The 24,014-nt window shown below is 37.1% G+C and overlaps 2 protein-coding genes and 1 non-coding gene across 3 annotated transcripts in view; 1 reads left to right on the top strand and 2 right to left on the bottom strand.

The window, feature by feature from the left end:
- Positions 1–12,910, top strand: part of LOC113771056 (6,7-dimethyl-8-ribityllumazine synthase, chloroplastic-like) — a 33,511-nt gene extending 20,601 nt beyond the window's left edge. Inside the window, exons 4-8 of the mRNA XM_027315683.1 lie at positions 5,838–5,933; positions 9,821–9,903; positions 11,191–11,236; positions 11,516–11,575; positions 12,789–12,910. Coding sequence (XP_027171484.1) covers positions 5,838–5,933; positions 9,821–9,903; positions 11,191–11,236; positions 11,516–11,575; positions 12,789–12,830 — 327 coding nt within the window. The 3' untranslated portion in view covers positions 12,831–12,910. The remainder of the gene's footprint in view (positions 1–5,837; positions 5,934–9,820; positions 9,904–11,190; positions 11,237–11,515; positions 11,576–12,788) is intronic.
- Positions 12,911–14,891: 1,981 nt separating this feature from the next.
- LOC113771055 (putative disease resistance protein RGA3) lies at positions 14,892–17,208 on the bottom strand. The gene is made up of 3 exons (XM_027315682.1): positions 17,070–17,208; positions 15,067–16,979; positions 14,892–14,906 (listed from the first exon to the last, which is right to left on the bottom strand). The coding sequence occupies exons 1-3, from the start codon at positions 17,206–17,208 to the stop codon at positions 14,892–14,894; spliced, it is 2,067 nt and encodes a 688-aa protein (XP_027171483.1).
- Positions 17,209–22,152: 4,944 nt separating this feature from the next.
- On the bottom strand, positions 22,153–22,259 carry LOC113772677. The gene has a single exon (XR_003468638.1). It is a non-coding gene; the product is annotated as a small nucleolar RNA R71 (small nucleolar RNA).
- Positions 22,260–24,014: the final 1,755 nt, after the last annotated feature.

Here is a 24,014-nt window from a genome sequence, read left to right as displayed (position 1 = left end):
ACAAATATATTGAATATTATACTTCAATAGAAAAGAAACTACTAAATAAGTGCGGAATAAATAAAAGAGATAAAGAAAGAATGCACCTGAAAAATTGATAACGGAGTTCGGACAATTTTGTCTAATCTCCGAACACCACTCAAGCAGCCTACTCTTATAATTTAGGAGAAGAAAAAAATTACAAAAGAATTACAAAATCCTTTTTGGGTAATTCTTTTATTTTTGGTGTTTTTGGTACATCTCAATTGGGAGGACTTGAGAGTTATTAATAGCTCTCAAGCCAAGTTTCTACCAATAATCCCACCGATATGGGATTAGAATTGTGTCAAAGAGAAGTCAACAGTGTTTGCTTCCAAATTCAAGAATTGAGGCTGCCAACATTTGTTGAAATTCAACAGTTGCACCCTCGTTAGTTGTGACTTCATCATACAGTTTGACTTCTACATTTTGGATCTTGCTTCCCTTGATTGGGCTTTTCATGTATCACTTAAATGTTATGATGTACATACTCATTTGGTGCCTATCTTGGTATTTTTTTCTTTATGAAATTTGCTGTCAAGCCAGTTGCATTGTCATTTCCTAACTCTAATCATTCTTGTTTTACATTATAATATTTAACCTAGAATTTTGGTCGTAAACTGATGATGCCTTATTATGTTGGTTTTTTTCTTGCAAATGTATCAACTTGTATTTTTTTTCAACACAATTTCATTTTCCCTATTACTAGAAGTACTAGCACATTTTCTTGGTAGCTTTCTGGGATATGGTTTGCTCACTGATTCATTTTTTCAAGATGATTAAATGACATTTGGGTTCTGAAGAAAAGGGTTCAGATTGGGAAAAACTAAAAACGTATATTACTGATTGCAATAGTCTGCTGATATAGTTACAAGAATTTGACAAAAAAGGGAAGATACAATCATTCCTAAAATCATGTAATAGAAAGCTAAAACTACTCCTACAATCATGTCTTGACAGAAACAGATATGGTAACAATATATACAGCTATATGATTGAATATCTCAACACTCCCCCTCAAGTTGGAGCATGGAGATTGCGAATGCCCAACTTGCTCAACAAATGGTGGAACTGAGCTTTCCCAAGTGCTTTGGTGAACAAGTCGCCAATTTGATCACATGACCGAACGTGAGCAGTCTGCAACTCGTTGCTTAGTATGCGATCACGAATGAAATGGCAATCAATTTCAATGTGCTTTGTACGTTCATGAAAAACTGGATTTGCAGCAATGTGTAGAGCAGCTTGGTTGTCACAAAAGAGAGACATGGGTGATGCTAACGAAACTTTCAAATCTGCAAACAAAGAACGCAGCCAGAGAAGTTCACTAGTAGCATTGGCCATTGCCCTATACTCTGCTACAGCGGATGAGCGGGAAACTGTAGTTTGCTTTTTGGACTTCCAAGAAACCGGGCTATTACCGAGAAAAATGATATAACCACTAGTCGATCGTCGAGATGTTGGGCAGCTGGCCCAATCTGAGTCACAATAAGCAGTGAGTTGCAGCAAACTAGCAGATGACAAGAATATACCTTGGCCTGGTGCCCTTTTGAGGTAGCGAAGGACTCGATAAGCTGCATCCAAGTGAGGAACACGTGGATCTTGCATAAATTGACTGAGAACTTGTACTGGATAGCTAATGTCAGGTCGAGTTATCGTCAAATAAAGTAGCCTTCCAATGATACGACGATATTGACCAACATCTTTAACTACTGCACCAGCTCCCGCTGCCAAGTTGTGTCGTTGTTCCATAGGAAAGTCAGCAGGACGTGCATTGAGATGACAAGTCTCTTCAAGGAGGTCTAGAGTGTATTTTCGCTGGCTAAGCACAATTCCTTCCTTATTACGAGCCACCTCAATACCAAGAAAATATTTGAGTTGCCCAAGATCTTTGATGCGAAAAGCTGAATCAAGATGATGCTTCACACGATTGATGGTGGTTGAATCATTTCCAGCCACAATAACATCATCTACATAAACTAACAAAGCAGTAAAGTGTGCTCCACTAGTGAATGTAAAAAGTGAATTATCTATAGCAGATTGACGAAAACCAATATTCTGCAAGCAACTAGAAAATGTTTGAAACTAATTTCTAGAGGCTTGTTTAAGGCCAGAAAGGGACTTCCGAAGTCGACAAACCCGATTGTCACCTGGTTTTGCAAAGCCTTGTGGTATTTTCATGTATACCTCTTCACGTAGATCTCCATGCAGGAAGGCATTATTAATGTCCAGCTGATGTAATTCCCAATGTCGTGCTGCAGCCACAGCTAATAGACAACGTAGAGTTGTAAGCTTTGCAACTGCAGCAAAGGTATCATGGTAATCGAGTCCTTCAACCTGTGTAAAACCTTTAGCAACCAAACGTGCCTTAAACCGCTCAATTGTGCCATCAGACTTGTATTTGATTTTGTACACCCACTTGGAATCAATGGCATGCTTACCAGGTGGTAGATGCTCTAAGGTCCAAGTTTGATTCTCCTCCAGTGCCTTAATTTCTTGCTGCATAGCAAGTCTCCAACGATGATCCCTAACTGCTTGGGAAAAAAACTTTAGTTCGTCTAATGAAGTGATGGAGGCCAAAAAAGCTTTATGGGCATCAGTGAAATGAGAATAGGACAAGTTATGAGAGATAGGATAAATTGTACCTGAGTTTGCTGATGGAGGGGACTCCCGAGATGGTTCCAAGGAGGGTAACAACTTATAATCAAAACCAGAAAGCTTTATGGACACATGCCTTACTCGATGTGGACGCTGCAAGGAAGGAATTATATTTCCACTAGGGCCACCAGTATGTAGTTGTAGTGTAGAATTATCTTTTTCATGTTGGGTTTGTTGGGAAAATATATGTTCAATAGGAGATGGTGTGGTGTCCATCGAAGTGGAGTTTATAGGAGGTGGAATTGGGTCAGATTGTGAGTAATCATGCTGATCTATATGGGGTTGCACACTACATATTGAAGGTTTAGACTCGTTATTTGATTGAAAAGGAAATTCTGTCTCATAAAATATCACATCCCGTGATACAAATACTTTTTCTCTTTCCAAATCATAGACTTTATAGCCCTTTTGTCCATGGGGATAACCAAGAAAAATGCACCGATGGGCTCTAGTAGAGAATTTATCTCGGTGTTTGTCATGATTATGAGCATAACAAAGTGATCCAAACACCTTCAAATGATTGTAATTGGATTTTCTTTTGAAAAGTACCTCATATGGGCTCTTGCCTTTGAGAGTAGGAGTGGGCATCAAATTGATAAGGTGAACTGCTGTCAAAACACATTCCCCCCAAAATTTCAAAGGTAAATGGGCTTGAAAACGCAATGCTCGCGCAACCTCAAGAATGTGGTGATGTTTGCGCTCCACTCGCCCATTTTGTTATGGAGTATCAACACAAGAGGTTTGATAGTCAATCCCTTGACTAGCAAAAAAATCTCTCATGGTCCCTGAGACAAATTCACTCCCATTATCACTTCTCACAACCTGTACTGGGTAACCAAATTGAGTTTGTGTAGATTGGCAGAACATGGTTAGAAAATCATAGGCCTGGAATTTATTTTTCAAAAGAAAGACCCAAGTACATCGTGAAAAATCATCAACAATAGTTAAGAAATAATGAGCACCACTAAGTGATGAGGCAGAATATGCTCCCCAAAGATCAACATGAATCAAAGCAAAAGGTTTAACACTTTTCTTATTGCTGTTTGGAAAAGACAATCTTGTTTGTTTGGCCCTATGGCATACATCACAAATGTGATTAAAATTGCTAGGAAAAGGAATACTAGAAATTAATTTTAATCGGCTAAAGGAAGGATGACCCAAGCGCATGTGCCACAAGGTAGCATCAGATTCAGTAACACTAAGACTTGCGAGCCCGTGGCCTCCTTCTAATTGATAAACCCCATCTCGGAGCCTACCCACTCCAATCAGCATCCTCGTACACAGGTCCTGGAAAAATCAAGAATCGGGAAGAAAGATTGCTGAGCAGTTTAATTCCTTTGTAGCTTTGGCAATAGAGAGGAGATTGAACTTGAAACCGGCACACAAATAACATTTTTCAAATTGATATTTGGTGTTAGGTAGGCATTACCAACATGAGTTACAGGGAGACTAGAGCCATTTGCGATTCTCACATTTGGATATGAAGAGATGCATTTAACATTGTCAAGTATACTTTTGTCTCCAACCATATGGTTGGAGGCACCAGTATCCAAAATCCATGAGTTATGGAATGAATTGCATTTACCTGCAAAGTTGGCCAAGGCCTCATTATCATGATTTGGTGGTCCAAGGATTTGCATGAGTTTATTGTACTGGTCCATTGTCAATCCAAGAGGTTGTTGTGACTGTGACTTCTCACTTGGGTTGATAAATTGGTGGTCAGTTGCTGCTATGTTGCCATAGATTTGCATCTGCCCTGAATTGTTCTTGCCTCCACCCCGATTGCCACCTCTGCTTTGTTGATTATTCTTCCAATTTGCTGGATACCCTATTATCTCAAAGCATTCTTCCTTGAGATGTCCCATTTTCTTGCAATGTTCACACTTTTTACTTGATCGACTTTTTGGGGCTTGACTCCTGGTATTTTTGTTGCCCCTACGATCAGTTTTTTCTGCAAAAGCCGCTCCTTCCAGGCTGTGTGATGTTTGTTCATTTACTCGTACAAAGGATTGCTCTTCCTGTAAAGCCAAGGAAAACAGTTTACTGAGTGAAGGTATAGGTTCCATGGACAGCACATTAGATCTCAACCGATCGAAATTTCCATTCAATCCCAGTAGAAATTGAAGGGCTTTTTCTTTTTCTCGGCGTAATAAGTGATCCTTGGCTGCCTCGCATTTGCAATAAGGCAATGGATCACAGATTTGTAGTTCTTGCCATAAAGTTTTGAACTTGGTATAATATTGAGTTAAAGGCTGCCCATCTCCTTGGAACATGTTGGAAAATTCTTTTTTTATTTTATAAAGTCGAGGTGCATTACTTTGTCGATACCTTTCACAAATCTCAGTCCAAATTTCTCGTGCCGTGCCGGTGTAGACAACGCTCTCTTGTATGTCCTTGGCCAAGGAATTCCTCAGCCATGCCCTAACCATTGCATCATTCTTCTTCCACCGTTGAAAGTCTGGTGACTTTAGATCTGGCACTTCTAGACTGCCGTCAATGAAACCACCCTTGCCTTTGGCATATAGGGCTGTTTCCATGGTGCTTTTCCATGCTGCAAAATTTTCTCTTGCGAATGGTGTGGAGACAAATTGCAGCCCTGGATGATCTGAAAGGTACAACACATAGGGGGAGTCATCATAGATTGTAAACTCTCCCCCTTTCGTTGAATTCTCTGGAGTTGACATATTTTATTGTCAACAATTGTTAAGGCTCAACCTACTCTGATACCATGAAGAAAAGGGTTCAGATTGGGAAAAATTAAAAACGTATATTACTGATTGCAATAGTCTGCTGATATAGTTACAAGAATTTGACAAAAAAGGGAAGATACAATCATTCCTAAAATCATGTAATGGAAAGCTAAGACTACTCCTACAATCACGTCATGACAGAAACAGATATGCTAACAATATATATAGCTATATGATTGAATATCTCAACAGGTTCAATATGGTATCAAACCACATTATACATGTTATCTTGGGGGAGCTTTTAACGAAGTTAAGAAATGGTTCATGTATTGGAAGTAACACAGTTTACAATTGTGGTTTGTTAAATATGCAAGAAAATAAATTGGCCAAATGTATTATGTACATCACTCAAATATGCCCTTTTAACTTCTCTTAATGGGTTACATATGAATCCTTATGATCATTTTGCATCAGGTTGTGTGGGTTCCGGGTAGTTTTGAAATTGGTCTGGTCGTAGAGAAACTTGGGAAGTCAAGAAAGTACCAAGCCATCTTATGTATTGGAGCTGTGGTAAGCACTCATCAGCTATTTCCTGTTTGATAATGCTTGGTGAGTAGATTTGATTCCCTCATTTAGTTGTTTATGTTCCACTTATACTCTTTTCCCATTCAATTGAAGCATTAGTTATGGTAAATTTTTTTTAGCATTCTTTGGTTTGCTTATAAGTTGCATCAGGCTATTAAATGGTATTCTCTTTCACAAAACAAAGTATGATTGCTACTGTTTCACTCTTGTATTTGTAGCTTAATTGCAACTGACATTGGCTAGATTCCAGTGTTCTCAGCTTTAACGGCCCCTAAAATGGTTACTCCAATATCACAGATCAACTGTGACATTATTATTTATTCCTGTGAGGACATAGGGAGACACATACTAAAAAACAGTATGTGCACATGATGGATGACACTGTAATCTTCTATTACTTTTTCTATGGCATACAATCTATCAAGGAGTTCTACAATACAAAAAAATCATAAAAAGGAAAAAAATAAACTTGACAAGTGATAGATAAAACAAAGATGGCATGTGCCCAGCAATGAAAATGCCTTGGGACAATCAGGTGGGGCCTGGGTATTGAAGGGTGTTTGCCCAGACAATTGAGGCATATGCCTTAGGTGATAAGCCACGGCTTTTGTGCCCCAAAGTTTGATGCATATGCGCTGTAATGCATATTTGTTAGGAGTACTTCACAGTCAGAAATTTGTAATTCATAGTGCATATGTTCACATGCATTATTTGCTTCTGTAATGTGGGACCGTTTACAATTATAAACTTAGAAATTCACTTGGTCTCTCTTTGTTGCAAAGTCCAATCTCTTAATCCATCGTATTTTTAGCGGACCATCATTTTTTCACTCCTTTACTTTTCTGATTTACGTATGAACATTTTTTCTTTTAAATTACAAAAAACATTGTACTTATTAGTATAAATATGCCATGTAGTGTGATTTAAGGCTTAAGATAATGTTTCTATCAACTTTATATTTTGGTCTTCTTGTGCTTTGGATCAACCTTGTATGTATTTTCCAATTGTGGAAAATAATTAAAATAAGTAGTTTATAAAGTGAAAGATCGACAGTTGTCCTTTTAGTTTTGGATGATCTATAGATAATGATTTGATAGAGACCTATTTATGAGGTAATTCAATTTGCAGTGTATTTTTTATTTATCCATCTGTTGTAATTCTCTGTGATATTATTTAAATTTAAAGCACTTAGTAATATTTTTTATAACAAATTATACATAGTTTCTATGTATTAATATTGAAATTTCAAGATTTGCGGGGCTAACGCCCTACAGCTTGGTGCTTTAACCTTGCCCCAACTGAGATAAAACACCATGCCTAACACCCCTAAAGATGGCTTTTAGGTGTCATAAATTTTTTTAATTCCCCTAAAGATGGTAAGCAGATGTTATATCATTTTGTCTTATTAGTAATTTCTAGAGTCTTATGAATCAGGTTCATCCCTGCATCTTTGTGTCAAACCTCTTTGAAACAGCTTTGTCTTTTTTTATTATTCTCCATTTAACTCTTTGGAAATCACTTTGTAACTCACTGCCAAAACTAGTTCTTTGACAACTCCTTTACCTAAGAATATCCAGTTCTATTTCCACGTAAGGGCCAGTCTTTGCCTTTTTTAATCACTGTTAGCTACATAACTGCCTTTACACCTTAGGTCCAGATGAATCTGAGGACAAACATCTACCTAAGTTTGTCATCTCTAATGAAAGTTTTCCATGCATTGACGAGGCCAAAGATGTATAGTGTTTCTTGGTAAACTGCAAACATTCTTGGTCAAGTATTGGTTTAGCCATGTATAGTGTTTCTTGGGAAATTTTGATCAAATACTAAAAATTAGAACTATTTTAGGAGCATTTTACTGGCCATGTTCGTGGAATTTAAATAACCAACATTTGTTTTTTGGCTGACAACCAGAATGAGGCCAAAGATGCACCTTTCATTGTACAAGCATAAATTTAACTTTGATAAAACGTTGTTGTGAAAAACCTTCTTGGTCAAGTATTGGTTTAGCCATGTATAGTGTTTCTTGGGAAATTTTGATCAAATACTAAAAATTAGAATTGTTTTAGGAGCATTTTACTGGCCATGTTCGTGGAAGTTAAATAACCAACATTTGTTTTTTGGCTGACAACCAGAAGGAGGCTCAAGATGCACCTTTCATTGTACAAGCATAAATTTAACTTTGATAAAACATTGTTGTGATCAGTGTTGTTGAACACATAAGACACAATAGTTTTCTGTTGTTCCTAAGATGCACCCTTCATTGTACAAGCATAAATTTAAATTTGATAAAACATTGTTGTGATCAGTGTTGTTGAATACCAAAGACACAATAGTTTACTATTGTTCCTAAGATGTCTTTGGCTTAAGACCTGAGCCATTGTTTGAGGCCGTAGGCCGAAGGAGCTGTCTTATGCTTCAAGCTATGTAAGCCACTGTAGTTACCATCAGGAATCTTCTAGCAATGCTTAAAAATGAAGCTTTTTCTGTGGAATAGTTGATATAATATTGTCTTTAAAAATGAAGCTTAAAAATGAATGCTTAAAAATGGTTTTTAACGTTTGTTAGTAGTAAGTTGATATGAACTAATTACAAATATAATATAACTTCCATTATAGAAGGGCACGGAGAGTTTTTGCAGAAATTCTACTTAATTTTAGGTTGTTTGTTTCAAGCATATCTACTTAGGACTGGTTTCTTATTGCTGCTAATGAGATTTCTAAGTTTTCCTTAATCTACATTTTGACTGTTCTTGCGAGCTTCAGGATTACCTTAAGTAACACTCGTTTCCTTGCCTTTCTTGATTGTATTGGCTGTCCCGCGGGAAAAAAAAGGGTAGAATGGGCGGGATTGATTTTCTAAGGCAGCAAATATAATAGGGAAAAGTTCGGTCATTACTGCCATTAACAAAATCACATACTTAAGGCTCTTCCAATGAAAATTCACAGCAGTCATGGTGATTCTGATTTATGTTTGGGTTGATAATATACTGCTAGATTATTTAGTAGTGGGCTCTCTGGTATTTACTAATTGTAATAGAATTCCTATCTTTTGAATGGTGATGATGGCTCTAACTTCACATAAAACTTGATAAAATCAACCATCATTATCGAATTCTTCTTCCACATTTGAACCCGTATTCCAAAAATTGAAAATGTAAATTTCAGTTGGAAGTAGAGAAACAATTTTGATTGTGCTGATGAAAAGAGGACTCATTGGGGTTTGGTGTGATTACTGCTTTCTAAATTGGATACAAGTGGATATTGGGCTCTTAAAACATAATGATAAGGTCATGCTCTCTCTCTCTCTCTCTCTTTCTCTCTATATATATATATATATATATATCTGTCTCTCTCTCATGCGCACATACATCTGTGGACCTATTTTCTTCCCCTGTACTTATATTTTTTTGATCTTGGCTGTTGACAAAGCTAGACTATAAGAGGTTGCTTATAGTTTCTAAAAGGAGAGAAATGGTGGTTATGTTTCTTCATACTCATTTGAAGAATTGAAAACCTGAATCTGGATATGAGAGCATCTGGATGATAATGTTCTATTTGGGGAACAAATTGTTACTTCAACTTTTGTAACTTTACGCTTCTGCTTTAAAGTAGTGATTCTATGATTCTTATTTTTCTTAAAGAGTACAAACATGTAATGACTGCCAAAACATCTTGTAGGTCATTTAGATCCTCAGTTATTTGCATGAGGTTTCATGGGTTGAGTTCATTCATTTTAATTACTGAATTATGGCACCATTCTACTTCATTACCAGCTACTAGTTTCTTATTTCATGCCAGTTGTCACTTGTCAGTGCATGAATCAATGTTAATGTGTTTTTTTTTTTTCCTGTTACTTTCTTTTCTGGCCAGTAGATTAGAGGCGATACTTCCTATTATGATGCTGTGGCTAATTCAGCTGCATCCGGAGTACTGTCTGCAGGCCTTAATTCTGGTTAGTCAATGTTAATGCAGTCAAACGCAAAAAGAAATGATGAAATACTATTTGCATATCTTTCCACTGTTGGCGGTAACTTTCTGTATTATAGCTCTCACATTTGCTAATTCACTTTTTATTTATGCATTATCATAGTACACTGCTCAGCTGAGATTTCTGTTCCTCATATGCTGTGTAAGAAAAAAAACTTTCTATAGTAGATTTTCGTGATTTACCTAGTTTTTTTTTCCGCTTATTGACTCTCAAATTTTTGGGATACCAAGCATGAGGCTTAATTTATTGGGGGCAGAAGAGAGATGATTTAGTTATATAATTATCAGAAGTGACTTTGTTTACTTTAATGTATATGAAAATGGAGTTTGTGCAAAGCAAGTAAAATACGATGTCTTTTATTCTTCCCTCTTACTTTATATTTGTTGACAAGTTTGGAGGGAAGAGGAAGAGGTCTGGTTTCCAAGAAAGAAAATCGTCCAGATCCTGCCTACATTTTCGTATGGATTACTAGCCCAGGGTATGGTTTATTTCAATACCTAATGAAGCAATAAATGTCAACCTACAAACTGTAATAATATTATTGCCCTTCAAAATGGAAATGATATGCAAGTTTTCTTGATCTTAATGTTTTCATATACTGGGATTGGCTTCTAGCTAAACCACTATATGATCTGGAGAAACAATTCTTACTAACTTGAAATACTAAAAGCATGAATTCAGCCCTAGGGGAAATAGTCATTAGAGGAGCTTTGGTAGATTTGATTGTATTAGCTAGATATCCAGTAGCTTAGTTAAACAAGTTTTGTTAAGAAAGAAATCAAAATATTGGTGACTGTGTAATACTACAGATCCATAGGTGGTAGCAGTGATGGAAATTTTTGCCTAGTTGACAGATGGTTTTTGTGTTAAAAGCACTCATCTTGTGTTGTTGAAAGATGTTCATGGTTTATTGCAACTTGGAACCACTTTGAAATTGTCTGATTTGTAATAAGTGCACTGCATAGTGGTTGTACCTATTTTTCTCATTTTGTGCTCATAGACACAGAAGCAGAGGTTCTTATATTCACAAATGTCAGAAGATGAGAAAATTGTTTAGTGTAGGAACTTACGGATACATACCTCATAACTGGTACTTGAGGTGTTTAGGAATCATCAACTTGCTCTGTTGTGTGCACACTTATAATTTCACTTTTTTGTTTCAAATACAGACAATTCTGTCCGTGGAATGCAGTCTCAAAACATTTACAGTACCTTAATGGTGAAATATGTAATTTTCCTTTCAATGAATTCCAAGTGTTCCATGCATATTTGGTGTTTTGACCTGTGATGACATGGAGCAGGTAAATTCATGAAATTTCTCTTTTGCTTAATACAACTCAATGAAAACTTATGGTTGACCTTTCTGATCTCCTATACTCCTTTTCATGGGAGTTATTGCATTGAAAATCATCAAAGAGTTCATCATATAATTGTCATGTTGCTGAATATGATAATCGTCCTGTGGGTGTTTTTGGCCACATTTTTATGCTGACGGAAATTGTCGCCCTGATCTTTACCAGCATTCTACAATTTTTCCCATTGGTACCCCATTTCTTAAAGTTACATTATGATAAATGCAGGCTCTCAATCGAGCTGGTGGCAAGTCCAGAAATAAAGGTGCTGAAGCAGCGCTGACAGCTGTAAGTCAATTTCATTTTGTTGAGTTGCTTTCTTCATGTCTCTTCATTTTCTTGTCATTTTACTCCATGAGTATTTATTTGTTGTCTGGTGAATTGTTTGCTTTGTGAATAGTATCTGGTTTGTGTTCCGTTCAAATCAAATGTCATCAATAAAGAACCTTTTTGTTTCTCTTTTTGGTTCGGATCTCAAATGTGGAGTTTCATCTTGTTCTACAGTCGTCCTCCTCCCTAGTAGCTGTAATTGCTGTACAATCTCTGCAAATAGTCATGCTCTCCCATCCGACTTGCCACAAAATCCATCCTTGCGCCTAGTGCAGAACAACTAGTTGAGGGAGCCACGTTGGTTATGATTTTCTCATGAACTCTTCCTTCCTTCATTGATCTTAACTCTTACGCAGGAAATTCTAATGCATTTCCATATAAAATCCCAAAATCAAGAAAAAAATTAGGATTTTTTTTTTTTGCTAAAATTTCAGATGTCAATTAAAAGTTCATACAACTAGAAAATTTCTCTTCAAAAGTTCGAAGAGAAATTTATTAATGTTTCTCTATCTAATACCAACTATAATATCAAAGAACCGTTATAAAAATTAAAGCAAAGTGTTACCTATATCTAAACTCAAGCTCAATTTGACAGCCACAAAGCCTGAATGACAATTGCTACTATTTCTTGCTTGTATCATGATTCTAAGTCATCTTTTTTTTTTTTTTCGATGTGTGCTTTTTCTTCGTTTTGGTTAAACGACAAATCATTTGCAGTTTGAAACATTGAGATGGTCGCCTGTACATAGAATTTTCTTTTGAAAAACTTTTAAGGAATAACTCTAGAGCCTCGAGCCTTGAGATGTCTCATATGTTCTTACTGAACCGCGTGAATAATAAGTACTTCTCGGCATGCTGGCCAGGGGTGATTTGATGAATTTCTCCATCTCTGCTGGGTTTTGCCCTTGTAACTGGCTTTCTTTCAATATAATTTAGTATAATACAGCCAATAGGAATGCTTGGAAAGGGCCTTCTTACTGAAGCAGTGAGGTATGGATCATCCAAAATAAATTATTTTTTGAGTTAAAAATGGGAGTTAGAAGGCAAATAAGGGGTTGAACTCCATAACGACCATTGGTGGGTCTCTCTGGGATGCTGGTGGTTTCCCAACCAGAGTTTCTCAGCAGGACTCTAAGGATGAATTTGTTTCCTTGTTTGAGTTGTATTGCAGATTGAAATGGCTTCTTTGTTTGAACACCATCTGAAATTTTAGGAAGCAGGCGCTGTCGACCAACATTAGAGCTTTGTACTGTTGTAATTCCTCTCTTCTGAACTCTTCTCAGCAGGCAGAATAGGATTCCTTTCTCCAAAGATTTTGTGCTGTAATTCCTTTCAGCATGCATTCAGTCGTGGGCTACATTGGGTTACATGGAATATTTGTTGGGATTTTTGTAAACCTTATAGTATAACAGTTTCTTCTATACTCTTATGCACTACTTTGGTTTCTAATTTGATGTTTGTAGGGATTTTTGTCAATTTGTAAACAAACTTGTTGGTGAAACCAGTGCCAGTTTCTTGTCAAGCTTGGTAACTTAAGTAGCAATCTAGTAACATTGGGCAAGGTTCTGTTGTTTCTTTGGGAATTCTTTCATAATCCATATTTCGATTTTCTGTTGTAATGTCTACTCGAGAGAGAGTGACTTCAATATATGAAAGTCATCAGGCCAGGGCTGCCCAATTTTCACAGTTAAAATGTGAGTTTTACGAATTAAATGATTTAACAGCCTTTATAGAAAGAATCAAAATATAACTAACTGCTGGAGTTGAATATAAATACAATGAAATCTGATGTGTCAAAGTCCATTTTATCTTCAATCAACTTGAAGATAACTAATTACATGTCTGAAATTTTCAATTATTTTTTAAAAATTGTTTCTATCATGAAGAGGTATGATTAGGAAGCAGGGATGGGGAAGGCATATTTTCAACTAAGTATTGAACAAAGGATGATATTCAAATCTAGAATTTGGATAGTTTGTTAAACTGATTCATATATGTGAAGTATGCAAGTAATTGATTTATTATGATATGTCTTGCAACCTTTCTAGTTCAAAATTCTGCTGGCCGTAATTTTGTCTTGTGAATGAAATTATCAAGATTTATTATGATATTTTGTTCTATTCACCTTATCCTCTCCCCGCTTCTTAAATTCTATTCCTTCCCTTCTTAAAATTTTTTTTTAAAAAAAAGTTAATTAGAAGAAAGTATTATTAACAAATCATTGTCATTACTACTACTAGGACTACTACTGCTGCTACTACTATAAAAGTATCATGAGTTTTGGTGCCTTTAAGTGTACATGCACTTTTGTAGTCTGAGTTTTTGTTATTCTAATTATCTATGTAAACATTTTTTAAGAAAGGAAACAAGATAAAGAATAATTTGTCAATTTGTTTACTTTTAACCATTAGAATAAGGATTAACTTTTTATACACTCATAGTGTAGTGATTTTTTTATTATTAATAGTTTTGGATGTATGCTACATGTGTATTATTGAATTTCAAATTTGAATTCATGTTATTTTTAGAATAATACCATAAAATAGGTGCGCTAATAATAGATTGTCAATAATACACTATACAGATAAGTACAATGTGCAAACTTTCTTTTTTATTAAATCTACACAAACTTATATACAATAAGACAATAATAATTTGAAGAAATAAAGACTGGTTGTATAACCACTTGAAATTCAATCTGAAAATTTGTAAGGCTACATACCGTTTCAACAAATGATTTTGAACAAAGCAAGTGGATGTGCCTCTTCAACCATATTTACAATTATTTGAAATTTTACATGAACCCAAGTGAAAAGTTGACGTAGAGGTTGATCCATCAATGCCTTCTGCTGTAGCTTCACTTTGAGCCATCAATGAGCATTATCTAGAAAACAAAGGACAAAAGCGAAAAAAAAAGGATAAAAAGACAAGACATAAATGGAATTCCAAACTCAAGAATTTACAGTTAGATATTGTTAGAAATTTAGTGTTGTATTTAGTAGTTAATGACTTGCATCTTCTCAATAAAAAAAAAACACTCTAAATTATTAATGAATATATCATATTTTCATTATACATATGGCTCTATCAACCCTTGATTCATTATTAAGCACGTCATATTCTACAAAGCAGGCCTTTGTTTGTTGTAATTCTATACATAGTAATTATTTGACTTCAAAGATGATGACACATAAAAAAAAAAGTGTGAATAACAATACCTGAGCAGATTAATAATATTTGTCAGATATGTCAACTCGAGGAATGTGTGATATAGTTATCCAGTCATCTCCTGTTTTGTCAAAGTAACGATCCCTCAACTTGTCGCAACATCGAATATCCAGATTTTTGAGAGATTGTATCTTGCTGAGGATGCGATGTGGCAGAGTCTCGAGCTTTGTACATTGACTAATTTCTAGCTCCTCCAGACATGGCATGATAGAGATAGCAACTTCTTCATCATCTTCACTTAAGTCTTCCCAATTTGTCCAATTTTGAAAGTGGCGAAAATATAATTCTCTCAAATTTGGAAATGCCACTGCTTCAGCTGAGAATGATGACTCGGAGTCCGACAATGTATCAAGAGCATCACGACTATTCTCATGTAGTGCTTTTGTAACTCCGAAGAATTCCTTACCCAAACATTCCAGCTTTTCCGGTCCCTCGAGCACAAGCACTTCTAGGGATGATAGCTTCCACAAAGCAGGCAAGGATGAGATGTTGCGGAGCTTATAGATACACAGCTTCGTCAAGTTATTGGCGTGAGACTTGGTCACAAGCCAACTTGGTAACTGGGTTCTTGGATAGCTATCTAGCCTAAGTTCTTCCAAGTTTGGAGGTGGTTGCATGGTTTCAATGCAACTTGGAGTTTCTATAAAGTGGGTTCCATAGCTAAAGAGCAAATACATTTTACGCATGTTGACTTTCTTGCCAAGTTCCGCACTCCCAAAATCTACTTCTCCTTCAATTTTAATGCCCAATCTTTCCAGTTGGTTCAAGTCCTTCAGAATCACCAAATCATCAGAGTTGCACCTGACGATGAACCAAGTCAAACTACAGAGTGACGTCAGCTTCCCGAGTCCTTGTGGAATTTGACGTAATTCATTGGTCGCGGCATTCTCAAGGTGCCTCAAGTGTACAAGGTCATCAATCCTTTCAGGAAGGCACGAAAGCTTATCACAGAGACTGATATCCAGAGTTTCCAGATAATATAGATCACAAATAGCTTCTGGCATTGTAATGAAAGGATTACCACTTAAGACCAAGTGCCCAAGATGAATCAACCTTCCGATCTTGGTTGGGATTTCAGCCAGCTCACAACGACTTAAAGTCAGAGTCCTCACGCACTTTAAACTGCAAAACAGATTTTGGGGAACTACTGCTGTTCCAATTCTACAAAAAGCAAAAAAGCTCCTGAGCCTTCCAAAATCAACGACTGGAGAACTAAACATCTCCTCCTCAGTGCCTTCTTCCATAATTGTTAGATGACGTGGTCTTTCACTAGATGAATTTCTTCCAATTCCATCAAGTGTATGACATTCATTTTTTGTGAGAAATTGTGCAAAATCATGCACTATGTCATGCATGACGCATTCGCCATATTGATGACCAAATTTTCCTAATTCTTGAAAAAAGGAACGCATTGCCAAATTGTTGAAGTACTCACGGCCCACCAGCTCCAAGCGCTCACCTCTTAGTCCTGGATGAACATAATCTTGTGCCATCCACAGCCTAATAAGCTCTTCTACATTTATCACACTATTTTTGGGCCAGACAGCACAATATGAGAAGCAACGTTTCAGCTCCGGGGACAACTCGTTATAGCTTAAATACAAATGAGGGAAAAGGTCCACAGCTGCTTCCTCCAATTGCCATACCTCACTATTCAAAACATTCTGCCACTGCTGTACAGTATCTTTGAACCGTAACAAGCTTCCCATAGTCTTTGCCGCAAGTGGCAACCCCTTGCACTTTTCTGCAATTTTCTGCCCAATTCTTTCCACCTTCTTGCATAAGTCCCCTGATTTTCCGGCAAGCGCCATCTTTTGCATTATTAACCAACAATCAGAGTGAGAGATCATGCCTAGGTCGTGAGTATCAGTCGATCCCACCACTGTGGCCACTTTATGACTCCTCGTTGTTACCAATATTACACTTCCCGGAGCTCCATCCTTGAGAGAGTATTGGAAAGGCTTCCACTTTGAGTCGTCCTCTGTCCAGATATCATCTAGGACAAGCAGGAATCTCATACCGGAAAAAGTTTCTTTTATACGTCGGATCAACGGATCCAACTCTGACAAATCAGGAGAACTTTTTCCAACATTCTCAAGGATAGCTTTCGTGACCCTTTTCTGGTCGAAAGGATCTGATACCCAAACCCAATTTCTAAGTTCAAAGTGGTTCGTCACTTTATCATTATTGAAGAGCAGCTAGGCAAGTGTGGTCTTTCCACTACCCCCGGCCCCTACAACAGAGATAATTTGAACCCCATCTCTTCCTTGACTACTACTCTTGGACAAAATTTGGTCAAGAACCTTCTCCATATCAGCTGCTCGACCATAGACCTCTAATTCGTCTATGATTGAGGTAGTCATAATTCACTGAAATCTTTGAGAATCAGAAATCCCCCCACTTGTAATAAACTTGAATTGATCTGCCTCTTTCAAAGTTAATTCTAGCTGTTCATTTATTTTCTTTATTTTCTGAGCTATATCACTACGCACAGGAACTTGTTTGAGACAAGAACAAAGGGATGGGATAAAGGAACGAACCTTGTTCCGCAGTGTAGGCTGTATTCTAGCATTCTGACTAGTTCCCTCATTCTTTGCTCTGTGAATCTTGAAGTTCCATTCGTCCAGCACATCATCCATCTCATATGTTATGTCCTCGAGCTTTTCTAGCCAAATTCCAACACTTCTGTCCTTCAGCCTTCGTCTCTCTGCATCATATAGCACTTTTTCAATGGTTGCCAACTTAGAGGAGATATTTGCCACCTCTTCTTCGACCCCCATCACCAAGTTGACCTTCGCTCCAAACTGCTTCACGGCAACATCACCCAATTCACCTATTATCTTTGGAACAAGCAATTCAGCCATTGCTTTTTTGTTTTTGGGGTACAAGGAGTATTGGCAATAAAATGTTGCGAGGATAGAATACTACTAATATGATTTGGAAAGGATATTTGGTTGCAAATAGAAGGTTGATACAAAGGCAGACAACCAGATTGGTTACTTAGGACCACTCCTACAACAATTGTTATATACTTGTTTTCATGCTACACCAACATGCTGGTCTTGACGACTTGGTCTTCCCAGTCAACTTTTATTTAATATAAAATGGGATGGATCCATGTTCCCTTGGTGGGTTATACATTGTTTATATACTACTTGTTTTCTTAGTGGAGTTGACGACTTACTTGAGTCTTCCCAGCCAACTTTTATTTAATTATTATTGCTAAGGTATTGAGACGGTAGATCCCCAAACGTTTCTTACACTAACTATTTGCAATTGAAGGGGTATTTGGTAATTGGATTCCATACCTGGGAATAGACTGCTCTACCTACTACTCAAGCTTTTAAGCGAAATTGAAAAACCTCTAGTTCGTCTATTGAATTAATGGTGAATCTATTAAGTACTATTTGAAATGCTTGAGGAAAGGAAGCTGCTCTGAACTTTCAGATTCAAAGGCATCCATTTACTCAGAAGGACGGTCTCAACTTGTCCGTTGTAAAAACGCGTTACATATCATATTTCCAAAGAGAGTTATCTTAGACTGGAGACAAATACTCAGGTCAGTTTAGAATATTTTTAAGGTTTGTTTAATGGTACTGAGTGGGTTCTTTAAGATTTTAATAATGTTTATAATCACAGTTATTTTCCAAACTTCATGCATTTAGAAGAATTTGGATTAATTTTACCTTTTTCAAAATCAAAGATGTGGGAATTGATTAACCGGTGCCTGAATCAGAGCCTTTCAGGCACTAGTAAGAAAGTCTTACTAAATATTTAATAATTGCTTTACCCTTTGTAACTTTGCACATGGGCCTTATCTTCTTCTGAAATTCTTGGCTCCACAAAACTTATAAATGAAGTGCACTTTCTGCACTTCTAACTTGACAATGCATTTCAGTCCTTTTTTTAAAAAAAAAAAAAATTGTTACATTTTTTCCAGCAAAAGAAAGGAAAAAGGTTGGGAATTTTGTTCGCCTCGTTACGAGTTATTTAGCTCGAATACAAAAATATAGAGTGGGTGGTCAGAATTGAATGAAAATCACTGCAGGATGCCGAACAAGAAAATCAGAAAACAGTTTGGATCTTTTCATATGACTACCAGCAACCGCGTCAAACTGCTTTGCTTTTATTCTAATAAAGAGTTTGTTGGGATAACAAATTATCTCAAATAATATTTTCCTTGTATTATAAACACATTTTCTAACCCACTTTTTTATATTCTCAATCACCTTTTTATCTCACATACATCACATCACAAAAAGTACTAAAGTAATTATTCCAAATAATACATCCAAACAATGGTAATAAAAAATAAAACACATTCTGCTAATTCATATAGGGTTAATTACACTTTTCACCTTTTACCCATGCTCAGATTTTTACTTTGATTCCTAAACTGTAAAATGAGACATTTTGGTCCTTAAAATAAAAATTTTGTCCCACTTTGGTAAAATTAATGACAAAAGTGAGATAAGATATTATAGTTAAGTGAGACAAATATCGTTCTTTAGGATTAAAGTGAAATAGATTTTATAATTTAGGAATTAAAATAGGACAGAATTTGTACATTAAAAGACCAAAGTGAGACAAATATTATACTTTAATAAAGTAATTAAAGTTCAGTGGTTTAAGTAGGAATTCAGGCATAATTGAGTGGTGTAAAGTGAAATTAATCCTTGAAATATGTAGAATAGAAAACAACTGATACTATTTAATTTTTGGTTGAAATAAAAGGACAAAAGTGTGTAGTGTTGGAGACCAAGAAGATTACAGATTCGCATTGGTTCCACGTCGAAAAGAAGAATTACTGAGTATTGAACATATATAATAATGAATAAACAAAGTATTGCTCAAATAAGAGTAAGAAAGCCATTTTCATTTTATATGCTGCATTTCGCGTTCTTTCATTTTTTGGACATCCTTTGCTGTTAACATCTTTTCTCATGTGGCGGTGGGGATAAAGCATGAGAATAAGAAATTTCCAAGCGAATATGTATCGAAAAGACAACAGGGAAAACAGTCCAATATACTTGATTCCAAAACCTTTGCACATTTCCACTTCAACAGATAATTAGTACACAATTGATAGGGTATTATTTGTTAACAAATTTATTATTAATTTCCCCTTAGATTCTTGCCAAATATTGTTTTAATTAGTAATATTTATTTATATTTGGTATTGGACTCAATTTCAGGAAATGAAACAAAAAAACACAAAATAGGAGGGACTTTCTGAAGCAAATTACTTCACACGGGAGTCCTCTGCAAAGCTCCATCAACATGGGCCATAAAAGGAAACAAGAGACAATTGGGTCCACATTTTGTACTTCATTGGCTCAAGTCCCACGGGAGAAAGCATTAGAAAGTGGTCTTTTGGCCTCTAAGAGAAAGAACGTACAGAGGCTCAAAACAAGGAAAACAAAAAGCAAAATTAGCAAATCGGCAGGCCTTTCTTTTGGGGTAGCTTTGACTACCAATTGGGTGGGGACCACTGGAGATTAGATTAGGTTCTTTCTTTTGGCTTTTAAGTGACGAAAAAGAAGGGACAGACGTCTCCAGTTTTAGTTTTTAGTTTAGTTCTAGTTTTCCTTTCTTCGGACTGGCTTATGAAACACGCCAGGTGTTCGACAATATTCCCTAACGGGAAAAATATCTTTTATTTCTAGCTTTCGAGTAAAAATACAATGCCTTTGCAATCAAGTAATTCGTGTGGTGATTTAATTATGCGGCGTGGCTAAGTTAACCATCTAGTCAAGGGTCAACTCGACGGCGCAGTCCCGAAAATCTGTGAGATCCAATTAGTTTTCACGCGTTCCTCAATTTATTAATATTTGCACGTTATCTGCTTGAATTTTCATGAGATTGTTTTATTAATTGGATGTCAAGGGCCCGATGTTCAATGTGATTTATTAATCTCGTGCCAATTTAGTCAATTAAATCCGTAATTGTTTGATTGATTAATATTAGTGGCAACTGGTGTGTTTACACATCAGGGGAACGTGCGATCTAGTTTAAATAACCCTCGTAGCGTGTTATTGATTAGGGTTAGGTTCTTCTAGTTATTAATGCAATTGAAAAATTAATTCCTACGGTCGTACCTAGGTGTATTTTCTGGTTAGGGGTGATCAATGATCGTACCTTGGTTACCTATAAATTATAGAAGAATTGGTCGTTAGAGTTCATCGGCGACTATAACTAGCTTATTAATAAATTAAGTGGACCTCTCTTGCATCAATGATCGGATAAATGGACTATGTCTGAGTAGTTGTATCCTTGGTTAGAATTTATTTATTCTTGATTTAATTCCTGTTATATTCGTGCTAGTTAATTATTTATTTTTAGCTGAATTGTTTAATTATTTTTAGTTTCACACCGGTGAAATCCCCCCCTTACCAATTGGAATTTAAAGGAGACAAATATCTCCAGTCACTGAGAAGACGACCCTACTTGTCACTGTCTACTATTTAGTAATTTTTGTCAATTAATTAATTCGGGTATATCGGATTAAGCAAACTCTTCGGGAACAGGATGAATCAAGTAACCCATTGCACACCTAGAGTCTCTGCTCCAATACCTAGGGTTAATTTTTGACTGCTTTTAATGGTAGTTAGGTTTTATTTTTATTATTGCACAGGCTGACAACCTGTCAATTTTTGGCGCCGTTGCCGGGGACTGGCGTTAAATATTTGTTCCTTTTTAATTTCAAATTTGTTTTCAATCTTCTGGTGCTTTTCGAGTGTATGACTCGTTCTTCTCGTACAGGTGAATTAATTTTTGACCCTGAGGTAGAGAAGACTGCGCGTAGGACAAGAAAAGAGACTAGACAGCTCAGAGAGGAGCACTCGAGTGCTACATCTCAGAGACCTGAGCCAGAAGTTGAATTAACAGATTCGTTTGGAGACACTTCGAGTGACTCTGACCAGGAGGAAGGAACCATGGCTAATGCACGAACATTAAGAGAGTTGGCTGCTCCTGATTTAAATCAGCAACCTTTATGCATTACCTTTCCCACCTTAAATGATAACACTTCATTTGAACTAAAATCTGGACTGATTCATCTTTTACCCTCTTTTTATGGTTTACCAGGTGAAGAGCCGTATAAGTATCTGCAGGAGTTTGATGTGGTGTGCAATAGTATGAAATCCCCGAGAATCACAGAAGAGCAAATAAAAATGAGGGCATTCCCCTTCTCCCTGAAGGATTCAGTAAAAGACTGATTGTACTACCTACCACCAGATAGCATCACCACGTGGGACCAATTGAAGAAAAAATTTTTAGATAAATATTTTCCTGCGTCTAGAGCTGCAAGTCTAAGGAAAGAAATTTGCAGGATCAAGCAGCACCCAGAGAAATCACTCTATGAGTATTGGGAGCGGTTCAAGAAGTTGTGCAACAAATGCCCCCAGCACCAAATAACTGAGCAGTTGCTCATACAATATTTTTATGAGGGGCTCCTTTTCAGAGACAGATGCATAATTGATACTGCAAGTGGCGGGGCACTGGTGAACAAAACCCCTCGGGAAGCACGAGAGTTAATAGAGGGGATGGCAGAAAATTCACAACAATTCGGTACGAGGGAGGATGTCCCAATACGCAAGGTGAATGAGGTAGAGACATCTTCTATCCAGCAGCAGCTAACTGAGTTGACCTCGTTTGTTAGGCAACTGGCTGTAGGAAATGCATCTCAGGCCAAGGTGTGCGGGATTTGCACTGACATGGGCCATTCTACAGACATGTACCCAGCGATTCAGGAAGAAAGTGCAGAGCAAGTGAACATGGCTGGTCACGTGCCCGCGCCAAGAAAACCCTGTGACCCATACTCGAATACGTATAATCCGGGTTGGAGAGATCATCCCAACTTCAGCTATGGAGGAAATAGGCAATCGAATTTCACACCGAACCGGCAGCAGGGGCATCAACAGCAGTATCAACCGCGTCCACCACCACCTCTGCCATCGAGCTCTAATTCATCTCTGGAGGAGATGATGAAACAATTACTGGCAACCACCGCACAACATCAACAGAACGCGGACTCCGAACTACGGGATATAAGAAATCATATGGGTCAGATGCAATCCATGCAGAATCAGATAAATCAAATGGTTGTGGTAATCAACCGGCTGGAGTCCCAGATTCAAGGGAAGTTGCCATCTCAAACTGAATTGAACCCGAAGAACGTCAGTGCGATGACTCTAAGGAGCGGGAAAGAAATTCAGGGACCAGAGCTCGTGATTCCAAAAGACAAAAATGAGGAAAAGATTGAGAAAGAGCTCGAGAAGGAGGACATCAATTGCACAAATCCACAGGTACTCCCGGACCCACTCATTACAGTTAAGACTATCCCGCCACCTTTTCCTAGCAGGTTAGAGAAACCGAAGAAGCAGGATACGGAGAAGGAAATTCTAGAGATGTTCCGTAAAGTTGAGATTAATATTCCCCTCTTAGACGCAATCAAACAAGTACCTAAGTACGCCAAGTTTCTAAGAGACTTGTGTGTCAATCGAAAGCGGTTGAGGGGGGATGAAAGGGTTATTGTGGGGGAGAATGTGTCTGCGGTCCTGCAAAGGAAGCTTCCACCGAAATGCGGGGATCCAAGTATGTTCACCATTCCCTGTAAGATAGGTAATATCTTGATTGGGAAGGCCATGTTGGACCTAGGAGCTTCGATTAATGTGATGCCCAAGTCTATATATGCTTCTTTGAATATAGGTCCTTTAAAAGAAACTGGGATAATCATTCAATTAGCTGACCAAACTAATGCATATCCTGATGGGTTAGTTGAAGATGTGTTGGTAAAAATTAATGATTTGGTATTTCCAGCTGACTTTTATGTACTTGACATAGACGATGATCATTCTCTCCATCCCTCACCTTTGCTATTAGGTCGACCCTTTTTGAGCACAGCACAGACTAAATCGATGTTAATAAGGGTACCTTATCTATGGAGTTTGATGGGGAAGTTGTGCATTTCAATATCTTTGATGCTATGAAATACCCTTCAAACTCTAACTTTAGCTCTGTCTTCTTTGTGAATACTATTGACCCTGCGGAGCAGGAAGTGTTCGAAACTGTCTAATCAAGCACCTCGAGTTGAAGACAACTCCTGAGGTGGAGTGGAGTGAAAATTTGAAGTGTACAGTAGGGGCATTACACTCATTGCCGATCACAA

This window comes from Coffea eugenioides, chromosome 5, assembly GCF_003713205.1.
Source record: "Coffea eugenioides isolate CCC68of chromosome 5, Ceug_1.0, whole genome shotgun sequence".
Lineage (NCBI taxonomy): Eukaryota > Viridiplantae > Streptophyta > Magnoliopsida > Gentianales > Rubiaceae > Coffea > Coffea eugenioides.
The sequence above is the reverse complement of the archived record's forward strand: the minus strand, read 5'-3'. Positions and strand labels throughout refer to the sequence as shown.

Bases quoted from the DNA above. Each gene is read 5' to 3' on its own strand.
- LOC113771055 (XM_027315682.1), bottom strand. From the start codon at position 17,208: ATGACTACCTCAATCATAGACGAATTAGAGGTCTATGGTCGAGCAGCT. The intron at 16,980-17,069 runs GTAGTGGAAAGA...TTTGGGTATCAG, and splicing joins CTCTGTTGTAGGGGCCGGGG to ATCCTTTCGACCAGAAAAGG.